Source organism: Rattus norvegicus, chromosome 1 (assembly GCF_021556685.1).
Source record: "Rattus norvegicus strain SHRSP/BbbUtx chromosome 1, alternate assembly SHRSP_T2T, whole genome shotgun sequence".
Classification (NCBI taxonomy): Eukaryota; Metazoa; Chordata; class Mammalia; order Rodentia; family Muridae; genus Rattus; species Rattus norvegicus.
The window spans coordinates 203,377,513-203,390,464 of NC_141534.1; the positions used below are offsets into that span (position 1 = coordinate 203,377,513).

Consider the following 12,952-nt stretch of genomic DNA (forward strand, 5'->3'; position numbering starts at 1 on the left):
GAGTAGAGTAAAAATAAAGTGTGCTTTTCTGGGAAGAGAATGCTTTGTTCATCCCAGCTTGCAGACTGCACAAGCCCCCCGGGCCGCCTGTGCTTAGCACTTGGCAGGCACGCAGCAAATACTACTCAGCCACCATCCTTGGAGTTCGGGCGTAAATTTAATTCCTTTTTCACACATTATTTCTGCACAGATTCCGTGCCTGTGCTTACTAAGTAGCCTGCGCAAGTTTTTGAGAGGGGATGGCCAGGGAGCCTCCGACAGGTTGTTACTAGTCTTAGAATACAAGCAGAATAATAAAGAGACACCAGATGGCTGGCTAGGTTTTGATGTCTGCACCGTTTATCTCCCTCTAGTGGTCCCATCAGGAAGTTCGGCTCTGAGAACTTGCAGACAGCCATCCACACATAATGAGGGAAAGCTGTTGAGCTTCGTCCTCCTCAAGGGTGCTGGCCTAGGCTCCTCTTAGATCATTGTATGCTCGGTGGGGGAGGTCATTAATGCTTGAGAGGAAGCACGATGTTTCACCCAGGAATTCCACATCTCTGGAGTTGAATTAAGCCAATTAATAATTCCCAATCAATTACCCTGCAGTTTCCTCTCGCGTACGTGAAGTGCCTCGGCAGTGTTCAGTAGCAGATTGGAAAGAGAGAAGGCAGTGTGTGGCAATCTGTGTGAAGCCGTCTGTCAAGTGAGAGCCTGGGCAGCATGGATCCAGCTGAGGGTGTGTCCCCATCAGTCCGGATCTCCAACATGGGCTTTATAATCCTGCAGTCTGGCTCTGTCTAGTCTCTCACCCTCCAGTAGCCAATGGTCTCAGCCCTTGAGGGGTTCCGGTGTACACAACACCCATGCAAGGAGCAGGCTGGAGCAGGTACACACTCAAGCACAGAGCTGTTCGTGTCTGGTCCGCTTTATAAATCTACGATGTGCATTTGGGAACTAGGAAGAGGAGAGGCCACTCATGCTGGTGGCCACTGACTCATTTCTGTGAGGTCATTGTTATAAAGTCCTTGGGTCCCGTTCATCAGGGCAGTGATGCCTACTGAGAAACACTGGGATTGCCCTGCTCCTTCTATGTCTTCAGTAATTACAAACATCAGTGTTCCCTGTTGGAACAGCATGAGTGCTGAGCATCTATCTGTTGGTCTCAGTTCTGAGGTCTGGTCCATTCACGTCCTTCTTGGAGGCTTTGGGTAGCAAAATTTTTCTCAGAAGGGATGGGACAGAGCCCCTGGGCTGGCTGTGGATGAGGTCCGTGGACAGGGACCACGGATCTGCCATGGGAAGGTGCCATTGCCTGCCTCCATTGGTCAGGAGTCCTCAAGCAAATTTTTCTACACCACCGGGTAGTCACCATCACCATCACCTCTAAAGATGGTTGAAGGTAATTGGGCAAAATGGAGAGCCAAGAAGGTTACCTGGGAGGTCTTACTATGAAAGAGCTTTCTCTATGCCGAACCCCTTGCCAATCAGTCTGTCCCCTGCATCCATTCGACTTGGTAAACACCTAGTTCTCTCCTGAGGCTGTAGCTGATTCTGTAGAGTAGGAAGTTAGCGGCTAGACCAGGAGAGGGCTACTGAAGTGAGCTGAGAGAAAATATTGCCACAGGATGGAAGAGGATAGAGAAGAACCCTGACGCTGGCCTCAAGGCTGCTTAGTCAGGAGCTCCTGAGCCCGGTATGGAGGGAATGGATTTGGCTGGCCTAGTGAGAAGGGCCCAAAAATCACACAAGAAGGCACTGTCATCTACTTACCCAAGATACCACAGCCACCATAGTCACAATTTGGTCAGAGAATGGTTGTGTAAAGGAGGCGGGTGAACAGTTGGTATTGGGGGATGTGGCATCTGCAGTGCCAGGTGACTCACACAGATGCCTCTTGGCTGGCAATATGGATAAAGTGGGGTCTGATCCCACCCCATGCTGATTCACCCTCAGCAATGTAGGAACCGTGAGCCTTGGGTCCTCAGGCTGGACCTGCAGATGACAGTGACTGAACCACTGTAGGATGGAGACGACAAAAGAACGTTCCTGAAAACCTACAGTGAGCTTCTCTCATATGTCTTCTTCCTCCCTACTGAGCGACAGTCGTGTCCGAGGCCTTCTATTCGGGAAGATTCTGAGCAGGTCCTCTTCTCTTTGCAGGTGTGCCATGGAACCCTTCTGTCCACTCCTGTTGGCAAGTTTTAGCTTGTCGCTTGCCACAGCTGGCCAGGGCAACGACACCACCCCAACAGAGAGCAACTGGACCAGTACAACTGCAGGTAAGGACCCCTAACCTGTGCCCCTGCTGCCTCACACACTGCCACCTCCTGAGCACCTAGGACTTCTGGGAAAGGCGTTCGGTGGCTCTTCCGGTGTGCCAATGAGGTACTGGGTATGTAGCCAGAACCAGAGCCATCTAAGTGTGTTTGAGAAGGCTGCTCCACCTGCTGGGGTCGGCGTATGGATCAGTCTTGGTGAAAGAAGGAGAGAGAAAGTCTGAGGAGGGCCATCCAAATGAATGTGTGACAAAGGGATGGCTGTCAGGTTCAATGACCTGAGTTCGATCCCTGGGACCCACACAGTGGAAAGGAGAGAAATGACTCCAAGTTGTTTTCTGACTTCTACAAGTACACTCTGTCATATATGCTCTCTCTCTCTCTCTCTCTCTCTCTCTCTCTCTCTCTCTCTCACACACACACACACACACACACACACACACAAAATTGATTAATTCAACAATACATTCTGAAATGTCTAACTGTGTAGAGCCCTGCTAGGAGCAACTGTGACCAAACACTGACCGGGAGGTTGAGCAAATGTGAATATTGGCTTGAAGGTTTGTTGCGTAACTTTTCCTGAGGAGATATGAGCAAACATTTAATTACTCAATGGAGGACACCCACTATAGACTCAAGAAATGACTGTATCCATGTCTAATTTGGTGAGCCAGTAAGTTTTGGGGGGTTACTTACAGAAGCATGGGTGACTCAGAGGCAGCTGCTTCACTGGAAAGCCCTCTCCAGCCCGGGCGACAACTCATGAAAGCTGGATCACCAGTCTCCTCCGCGACTTGTAGGCAGCTCCACTTAAGAGTCCCTCCACTCCAACCACACCCCAGGCAATCTGTCTCTGGCTTGTAGAACTTCAAGGGTTCACTTGGCTCAAGTTTCACCTCACTCAAGGACCTTACAGGGTTTCCAGACCATTGATTAATTTCCCATAGGCATAATGTTGTCCCTGAGGGGAGGGAAGAAGCGCAGCCCTGCCATGAAATCAAACACCTGAGGTAACTCACACCCTTATGTTCTGTGAGCTCCCTGCCTTCCTCTCATGATGATAGGTTTGAATCTGGAGCAAACAGTCAGACAACAGGGCGAAGAATGTTATTATTTTGTTGTTTGTTAATATTCTGTAATACTGATATGTGGTGGAGTTTCCTCTCTTAAAAGAAGAACAGTTGCTGTTTCTCTAGGTGAACGCGGAGCATTCTTGGATGTGCCATGGCTTCCGGGAGATAGAGTTGAAAAGGACAGCATTGTCCTAGCCTCTCAAGAACGTTACAGATACACCCCAGGGCAGGGATGGGGATTATTCTTAGTCTGTTCCCTCCCCTTGTAGTTTAAATATTAAAAAAAAAAAAGAAGCATACTGGTGCCCATGTGGCATCAAGGAGGAACCTCAGAGACATTCCCACTGACAGAAGGTAGACACAGAAACCCCATGATGTAGACTAAGGTAGGATTCCATTGACAGGAAATATCCAGTACCTGAAAATCATGGACGGGGGAGTAGTGAGCCGTTTCCAGGGCTGAGGATGAAGACAGGAAGGGGTCTTAACTGGAGACAAAGAAATACTCTAAAGCCAGAGCTGCCTAACCCTGGGAAGTTAACGCACCGTGCTTTAAAAACAAGTTCATTGTACATGTAAATATCACCTCAATTAAATGAATGTTATGCAAACCCAAAGTGAGGAAGAGGATGTAGAAAGGGGGGAAAAAGCCCAAACAAACGAGAATGGGTCTTCTCGACTTACTGCCTGGGTTCAAATCTTGTATCAGCCACTTGTTAGCTGAGTAACCTGGATGCACTCACTCCTCTATGCCCTCTGTGCCTCCCTGCCCTGAGCATGAGGTACAGATGCAGTGAGCCTTATGGAGACAAGCAGGCTGGACAGTCTTCAGAGCACAGCCGCATTCCTCAGCATCGGCTTATGCTGTGGTCAACAGCGGGCAAGCGCCAGCCATCTAGCCAGTCTCCATTAGCCAGTTCGGATGCTCAACCCTCAACTCCTTCTTTGTGATTTTTGCAGGTTGTGCTGCACCCAGAGAGAGCCAGGCTCAGGGCAGATGAGTGAAGTCAGGGACCCTCCCTAAGGAGTTGGCAGGTATTCTCTGCAGCATGTCTTAGTGACAAAGTCACAAGGAACCCACAATAGCAGAGGCTCGTGCCTATCTTGTACCTGCCTCAGTCCCATCCTTCCCTTCCTACACACTTGCTCCATTCCTGGTACGACCTACCCACACTGGGGCAGACCGTCTGCTTCACTCAATGTGTAGATTCTAGTGTTAGCCTCAGTCTCCGATGGTGGTCTCGAAATGTTTTTGCAGCATGACCTGGTCAAGTTTACACGTGAAACTGAGCAACATGTTTGGTATTGGCCCTTGCAAAGCTTAAGGAAGACTCAAATGATCAATATCCTTACAGAAAAGCTTCTTAGAAAAAGTCAGTGGAATTTGGTGCCCTCCCAGTGGGTCAGAGGTTCAAGTTTCACCTCACTCAAGGACCTTACAGGGTTTCCAGACCATTGATTAATTTCCCGTAGGCATAATGGTGTCCATGAGGGGAGGGTAGAAGCGCAACCCTGCCATGAGATCAAACACCTGAGGTAACTCACACTCTGGCTGTATCCTTCCTCCTTGCCCTGACACCCACAGCCACAAAAAACAAACAAGCAAAACAAATAAAACAAAACCAGACCCTGCAGGGCCTGCCTCTCTGCACATGGCTTTCCACATATAGGCCATCATGTCTTGCAGCACAGAACATCAAAGACCCACCCAAGGACGGTGACCCTCAAGAACATTCACTGAAGTTTCCCCCGCCCACATCCCTGACATCCCTCACCAAATACTAATCAGCTGGAAAGCTGCCTGCACATCTAGTAGACATCTTGAAGTCTGGGGACAGAGTATCCATCTCTCCACAGTAGAGGTAGAATCTATCAGGGTCCTGTGACAGCCCCAACCAGGAGTTACCTGAGTCTCCCTCAGGGTGGCATCACCTAGGACTTTCCAAGTTCACTTGAGAGCAAAATGTATTGGTTTATAACATAGCCATGGGCAGGAAGTGTTGCTTTCTGGAAGAGAAGACTATCACATGACCTCAGCACCCGGAACAGAAGTAAATGTGAAACTTGCTCTGGTTAGGTCTCCCCCGGGCCTCAGCTTACTAACAACAGCTCTGGTCTCACTATCAGGAGCTACAGAGGCCTTACAGTTACATGGCTGCTCCTTTGTCCTGCAACTTGGGAGGGCACTCCAAGTCCTCTGTAAAAGATCTGGCCCCTGAAAAATCACAAAATATCTCTTGAGGGTTAGCACATTGCCAGAACGTGCCGGAACAACAGGAAATGGTTTCCTTTCATCTCTGGCCAAAATGAATTCAATATTCATCATGACACATTTTCTTAGACAAAGAATTCATTATAAATATGTAAAAAAAAAAAAGAAAAAGAAAGTTGCGAGGAGGTGTTATTATCCGCGATACATACAGGAAGAATCCTTAATTTTTTGGGGGGGTTCTTTTTTTTTTTTCCGGACCCAGGGCCTTGTGCTTCCTAGGTAAGTGCTCTACCACTGAGCTAAATCCCCAGCCCCAAGAATCCTTAATTTTAACGTGTGAAAGAGCACATTAGGAAAATGGATGATGTTCTGATTTGCTTTGCTACAGCCGTGACAAACACTATGACCTAGCACCAGCGAGGCAAGGGTCCACTTGGCTTACATATCTCTGTCATGGTCCACCATGAAGGGAAGTCTGGGAAGAAGCTCGAACAGGAACTAAAATAGAAATCACGGAGGAATACTGCTTAGCGGCTCACTCACTGACTCACACTCAAGTAGCTTTCTTATACAGCCCAACACCCCCTACTTAGAGATGGTGCCACCTCCAATGGTCTGGGGCCTTCCACATCAGCCAATAATAAAATACCCCACTGACATGAGCATATGTCCATCTGGGCAAGGCCATTCTCAGATAATTCCGGGGTATGTCAAGTTGACAGCTGAAGCTATTAGGAGATGTCAAACACGACCAGGCAAAATCAAAGTATCTAATTAATTCCATTTTAATCATCAGGCCAAGGTTCCAAACTCTCTAGATATTAGAGAAAATCAAGTTAAAGTGGTATTGTGCTTTTTACCTGACTAAAAGTGGAAGGATCATTAGCGTCCAGGAGAAAGGGCCTCCCTCTCTTGTAAACCCCTTTGTAAGGCGAACTTAGAAGTCAGATGCTTTGGGAGGCCATCTGGATAGTTCTACTCTTGTTTGGTAATGAGCATAGTAGGCACAAAGGTCCACTTTCAGGAGATGCCACACAGAAACCCTGGTGAGACAACGTGCCCAAGTTAGGAGCTGGAGAGTGGGCTCAGTGGCTAAGAGCACTTGCTCTTCCAGAGGACCCAAGTCCGGTTCCTAGCATCCACGTGACCCTTCATAACTGACTGAAACTTCAGCTCTGGGAGATCAGACACCCTCCTCTGGCCTACATGAGCACCTGCACACATGTGGTCCGAATACACAAAGACATATACCCACTTGCAGATGCGTAAATAGGAATATAATTTCTTTTTAAATCTAGAAGTAGAAGTACAGGGAACAGCGAAGTGGAAAATAGCTTCAAATACCCATAATCTGGGCCAGGCCAAAGCATATGGTGGCAAGCAGCCAGGACTCAGAAGGAAGAGGCTCACCTCGCATGGTAACTCTCCAGGAGCAAGGAGAGAGGTGTGTGTTTCATCCGGTTGCTTTATGCATAGCACTAATGTTGGATGACGTTGGTATGTCATCAAGTGGGTGATTCTTTATCATTGTTGGTTTGGTTTTTTTTTCCTCTCTTCCCTATCAATTTGTAAAATAACTGTACTTCCTTCTGCCGTGCAATCTTGGATGACAGGAGGGAGTCGTGAGTCTAATTTATTTACCAAACCTATGTGTTCACCAGTTTAGCGTCATAGAAGAAAATGTAGGGGAAGATACACTCACAACGTCATGCCAGGGAAACAAAACAGTCAACCTACGTGTGTGTGTGTGTGTGTGTGTGTGTGTGTGTGTGTGTGTGTGTGTGTGTGTGTTCGCTCTGACTGGGCTCCTTGGAATGCTAATCACAGGCCTCTGGCCAGAGAAGCTTTATGGACTAGATCCCAGAGAGTTCTCCAGCACAGTCCTCCAGGGACTGTTGTCTCTTCCCAGAGCACAGCTGCTCACTGTGCTTCCTGTCTTTCCTTTTCCTCTTCCTCTTCCTCCTTTACTTTAACTCTGCCTCTCCACTGAGGACCCCCTAGACGTGTAGAATGTCCCTCATTGGAGGGGAACTCTCTGTGGCAGATTTGCTGCAGAGTTCCATAAGGTTTGGAAAGAGCTTACTCAGGCTAGACCATGCTCTTCTGCCTGGGTCCTTCTGACACAGCAAAGGAGTCACCAGGGAAATCTGTGTCCAGAGTAAAGCAGCATCAGGCCCCACTGCACACACAAACTATTGCCTTTCTAGTGTCAGGAAGATTCTGTGTAAGCAAATGTGTATATATTCACATGCAGGCACACCTATGCCTAAAGTCTATGTGAACACGCATGTACTCGCTCACGTGCAATTGGAAAACCCAACAACACTTTAGGGAAAAGGCTGAACCATCTAGAGAGACCCATCTGCATCTCCCCACTCTTGCCCTTTTTCCCATCCCCACCCCTGAGTCAACATAAACTGGAAATAGAATGTGACCATAGGATATCCTCTGGGAGACCTCATGACTCCCTGGGTGGAACACCACTGGGACCAAGGGGACACTACCCCGTGTGCACCAGGACTTATTTCCTGGCCCACAATGTTTATCAAGGTCCATCCACAATTTCAGAAACATTTACATCAAGCATGGGTTTCTTCCTTTGCGGTATTTGAGGCAGAAGTAGTCTGGATTCATCCTCCTACATGCTCAGACACTGTAGCCAGAGCATGCCTCACAGTTCCCTGTGTCCCACGCCACCCAGCCTGGGTTTGGGCGTTTTGCTACCCTTGGGAAGTCTGAGAGGTTCTGGCCCTGACCTCTGCCTTCCTGGGCAAAGCACGTTAGAAGTGACAGAAACCAAGTGGAGGGATAATGAGTCCTTCTGAGCCGTCCTTCTGCCTGTGTGACAATCGATGTAGGGCTCTGTCTATGACAGGGTGGACCTTGTAGCCAAGCCAGTTTAGCAGCTACTTCTGCAGAACAGAGCCTGAGCCAGGGGCTGACCTCTGGGCAATGCAGAAGTAGGTAGTTTCACCACGGTGACACACCGAGAAAAGACAGTGAGCATTTCCTGAAAAGAAGGAGGAGCCTGCCCACACTTTCTAGTGGTCTCTGACCAAAAATGGATGGAGTTGAATCAGGGGACCCTGAACGGTGAGACTCCCTGGGATTGGCTTAGCTCTGCCTGCTGGTGTTAGGCAGATCTCAGCAACCCAAGCTAAAATTTGATGCAGGTCATAGTCTAGGGTATACCATTCCCTGGAGCCAGACCTGGAAGTCTTGGGCCAGGCTGCTCCTAAAGGGCCCCAGCTGGGCAGTGGGTAGGTTTGGAGTACTCCCCTGAGGGAAGGACAGATAGTCCTAGCCATTAAGCCTAAAATATATATACCTGACCTTGAACATGATGGGAATCAGCTCCTCTGAGTCAGAGCCACAGGTGACGTACTGTGGGGCATAGCCTCTAGATTACATGCACAGGGCTGGGGAAAAAAAATGACATTTCAAACTCCTTCTTGGAGTCCTGAGTTTCGATGAACCAGGTTGGCACATGGGAGGAAGGACGTGAACTCTGAAACACACGCTCGGCTTGGGAACAATGTTTGACACTTCTGGAACTCAGGAGGATAGAAATCTAGCTACTGACCTCCAGAGCCTCCCATGGGGACCTGCTCACTCTTGTAGCATGGACTCACCAAATGCAGGACATAGCTCCTCGGACCAGGTCGAGACGGGAGCCACGCTGGTTAACTGTCGTAGCAGGCTTTTGATGGGGTCCTTTGGGTGGGAGCTTTGTGGAGATGAGAGAGCGCCCCAAGAGGTTGAGAGAATGGGTCCGTTGATGACCACAAGGTCACCAAAGCCAAGGTGCAAGGGCAGAAATATGTGTCTCTCTGAGGAAGGTGGACCTGGGAAGTGTGAAGAATGGATAAGCAAGGTTAGTAGGTTGGCTCCAGGAAGCCGGCAGTCTCTATGACAAGGAATTCACCACTCTGAAGGCCAGACCACAGAGTGCCTGTTCCTCAAGAACTGTACCAAACCTTGGAACAAGGCTGTTTCCTTATACCTGGTGTTCTTGCTTCCTGTGGGCTAGGACACAACAGCTGTTCCCTGAGGAGGAGCTACCTTCTCTACCTCCTCATCGAAGAGACAGGCTGGGCCAAAGGTACTTAGAGAAATAACTGACTATCAGGGCACACTGGGGTGTGAGGAGGTGACCCTTCATCAGGGTCCTGGTCAAGTCCCACCATTACACTCCTCTGTCCCCAGGAAAGAACTGACGGGAGATAATTTGAAAACTGTAGCTAGCATGTGGTGTGCTGTGAATATCCTTACCCCCCCATGGTCCTGATGGGGTCTCTGCCCTCTACCGCCCACCCACCCACAGGTCCTCCGGACCCTGGCACGTCCCAGCCGCTGCTTACCTGGCTGCTGCTGCCTCTGCTCCTCCTCCTGTTCCTCCTTGCAGCCTACTTCTTCAGGTAGGAGTGTCCCCAGGCACTGACGTGCTCTAACCAGCTCCTATGAGGAAATGAGTGTGCTAGAGGCAGGGGGTGTGGGCCCAAACAGTTCAGATACCGCTGGTCAGGCCTGCGCTGTACACAGCTCAGCCATGAGCAGCAGAAAGAACTTTTCCAGGCTCACCTGGTGGGTATCACGACACTCAGGGCTTGGGGGTTCCCGCTGTGCTGAGACCTAACACGTCTTGTGCCTCTAAGGTTCAGGAAGCAGAGGAAAGCCGTGGTCAACAGCAACGACAAGAAGATGCCTAACGGGATCCTAGAAGAACAAGGTATTGCACACTGGGTCTTGGTACAGGGGACTGGCGTTGGGCTGTCACTCAACCTTGCCTCTCTCTCTCTCTCCACTCCTCCTGGGCTCATGCCGCCGCTTGCTAGTAACACAAAGTTTCTCTATTTCGGAACTTAGCGTCAGAGATCTCCTTCCCTGCCAGGAGAGCGGATGTCTGAGACATTTCTGTTTGTGGTTTTTTTTTTTTTAAAGAGACCACTCATATCCTGTCAGTTTAGCAGGGCTTTGCCAAGTAACATTTCTCATTGAGGCCTTTGAAATCATCCTGTGATAAGGCTCTAACTCATGATGTGAAGTGTTCGGTTGATGCCGTGCTACCTCAGGATCACTGGAAAGGGGCACTGCTTAGCCAAAGCTACTCACTCCTGCGAAGGAGCTTCAGTTAGGGGACATGCCTAACTGAGATTCCAGCTGTGTTCCAACTTGTAAATGCTGCTTATAAAAGCTTGTTTTTCTTTCTCTGTGTTTCCATGGAAGACAAAGACGAGGTTTCAAACGTGCAGGTTCTAGCTGAGTGGGGTGGCACGGGCTTGGAATCTCAGTATTTGAAGGCACTTGCTAAGGCAGAAGCATCACAGGTTCAAGGCCAGACTGAGCTACATAACCAGATCCTGCCTCAAATGACCAAGGGACCTGGGGATACAGCTCAGTGGTCCAGCCCTTGCCCAGCATAAGCAAAGTCCCTGGTTTTCAGTGACAATTAAAAACACAAAACACTGGCTCACAACAGTGGTTGCAGCTTTCTGTTATGACTTCATACAGAGCTTTGCCTGGCTTGAGGTAACATGCGTGCCATCAGAACTCAAGAGACACTTTAGAACTCCACCAAGACAGTGAAGGAACTAGAGCAACCCCACAGGTAGGACAGACATGAGCAGGAGAGGTCTCACCTGAGTTGTAGCACTGCAGGGCTTAGGGGACCTGCACATCCGCGTAGACCATCATATGGTTCCAGCGCAACTCCATTCTGCATCCTGCCTTTCTCATCTCCCTACATATCCCAGAAGCCAGTGCAGAGGGAAGAGTGTGGCTGGGAGGGGCAAGAAGCCCACAAGCTTCTACCAGCTCACCTGGCTGCAGTCAAAGGGTGTCTTGGAGCAAAGTCTCCGTGAGCTCTGCAGATTGGGACAGGGCCTTTTGCAAAGGTGACAACTGACTTATTCTACTGACCTTATCGATTCAGCTCCCTCTCTGTGAAGAGAAATGCCAGTCCCTGGCACTGTTTGCACCACTTTCTGAGCTTGCAGGGGTGGCTAGTCAAAGCCCCTCAGCCCACACCCCACCTCCTTTGTAGTGTCCTGTCCTCTCTTGCCTCAAAGATGGCTTGTTTCTCTGCATTGAAATGAATGAGATTTAAGGAAGCTGGTCTGTGTATTGCCAAGAAGCGGAGACTGTAAGACAGAGATCCTGGCAGACCCCCATCTGTTCTAAGCTTATACCCAGAGCCCTGTGACTACTCTTCTCTTGACTTGGTTGCAGCATGAAGTTGCTGTGACCCTTGTGTGGAAGCAACATAGGTTAGTAGGAAGGCTGAGTGGTGGGTGAGCTCACAAGCAAGATCAAGAATACAGTGTCTATAATGGACAGGAATGCTGCCATCACTTGCTGAAAATGGGTGTGTTGGGAAGCAGATGTTTGATTCAGTTGCTCAGGGCCGGGTTAGCCCCAGGGTGAGCAGTTTGAGAGGACTGGTCCCCTCCCACTGTACAGATCCATGAGGAATGCTGTCAGACCATCTGAGGGATGAGTCAGCCATGGGCGATGGAACTAAGTGGCTTCTCTGTTGCTCCTGGCCCTACAGAGCAGCAGAGAGTGATGCTACTGAGCAGATCTCCATCGGGTCCCAAGAAGTACTTCCCCATCCCTGTGGAGCACCTGGAGGAGGAGATCCGGGTGAGATCTGCGGATGACTGCAAGCGGTTCCGAGAGGAGTTCAATGTGAGTGTCCCAGGTCTCGGCCATCACGAGGAACAGCAGGACAGTCAGAGCCAGTAGTTCCAGGGACACAGTTAGGGACCTTGTGCAACTTGTGATGCCACTCAGAAGTGGGGTCCAGAAAGCCTGGTCCCTAATATAATGCCCCTCACTGATGCTCCTTGTTACTTATGAAGTGAGATGGTTGAGCCTGATGCTCCTGGGGGTTGCTGCCAGCTCCATTATTGGGTACCACAGTATGACAGCACTGTGAAAAACACATTATTGCATCATATGGTACATAGGACAGGTGGCAGCTTTACCTTGAAGTCTACAGAGAGGCTCCCACAAAGCATCTTGTCATGGTCCCCAAGAGGTCCAGCTTCTAATCTGATCAGCACTGGTCCCCCTGAGCTACCATCACGGCACAGTTCAGTGGTTGTAGGGACTGTCTGCAGAGGACACTAGCTCATGTTCAGTATGTGTGTGAGTCTCTGCAGTATGGGATGAATCACTCCCACACCCTCTAAGGAGCAGTGGCTCACTGAGACAGGCCTCTGCCCACTGACAGTTCTCTGTAGTCATGCTCAGAACTCTCAACTCCAGACCTTGGTCACCCAACCCTTCGAGTTTTCATTTCCTCTTTAATTTTAAGTTTTTATTTTATATGTATGTGTGAGTGTTTTGTTATATGCTTGTGTACCATATGGGTGCAGTGCCAGAAGAGGCCAGCAGATCTCCTA

General features: G+C 49.4%; 1 protein-coding gene and 1 long non-coding RNA gene across 34 annotated transcripts in view; one reads left to right on the forward strand and one right to left on the reverse strand.

The window, feature by feature from the left end:
• LOC102551963 (uncharacterized) overlaps nt 1-10,403 on the reverse strand; it is a 59,124-nt gene extending 48,721 nt beyond the window's left edge. For 6 of the 22 annotated variants that reach the window (XR_015652675.1, XR_015652679.1, XR_015652674.1 and 3 more), the window contains exons 1-3: nt 10,128-10,403; nt 9,908-10,004; nt 9,179-9,391 (exon numbers count right to left, since the gene is read on the reverse strand). This is a non-coding gene — a long non-coding RNA (uncharacterized LOC102551963). Of the gene's footprint in view, nt 1-2,279; nt 2,456-2,786; nt 2,841-2,957; nt 3,223-5,240; nt 5,342-5,629; nt 6,045-6,315; nt 6,590-9,178; nt 9,392-9,907; nt 10,005-10,127 lie in introns of those variants that run through there. The other 16 variants (XR_015652652.1, XR_015652667.1, XR_015652669.1 and 13 more) reach the window with 11 other exon arrangements.
• Ptpre (protein tyrosine phosphatase, receptor type, E) overlaps nt 1-12,952 on the forward strand; it is a 148,988-nt gene that overhangs the window by 104,273 nt on the left and 31,763 nt on the right. For 7 of the 12 annotated variants that reach the window (XR_015630812.1, XR_015630798.1, NM_053767.3 and 4 more), the window contains 4 exon segments: nt 2,146-2,264; nt 9,871-9,964; nt 10,202-10,275; nt 12,097-12,233. Coding sequence is in view for 7 of the 12 variants with exons in the window: in XM_087572568.1 (XP_087428694.1) it covers nt 2,146-2,264; nt 9,871-9,964; nt 10,202-10,275; nt 12,097-12,233 (424 nt within the window). In the remaining 5 variants the exon portion in view is untranslated. 12 annotated transcript variants of the gene reach the window in all.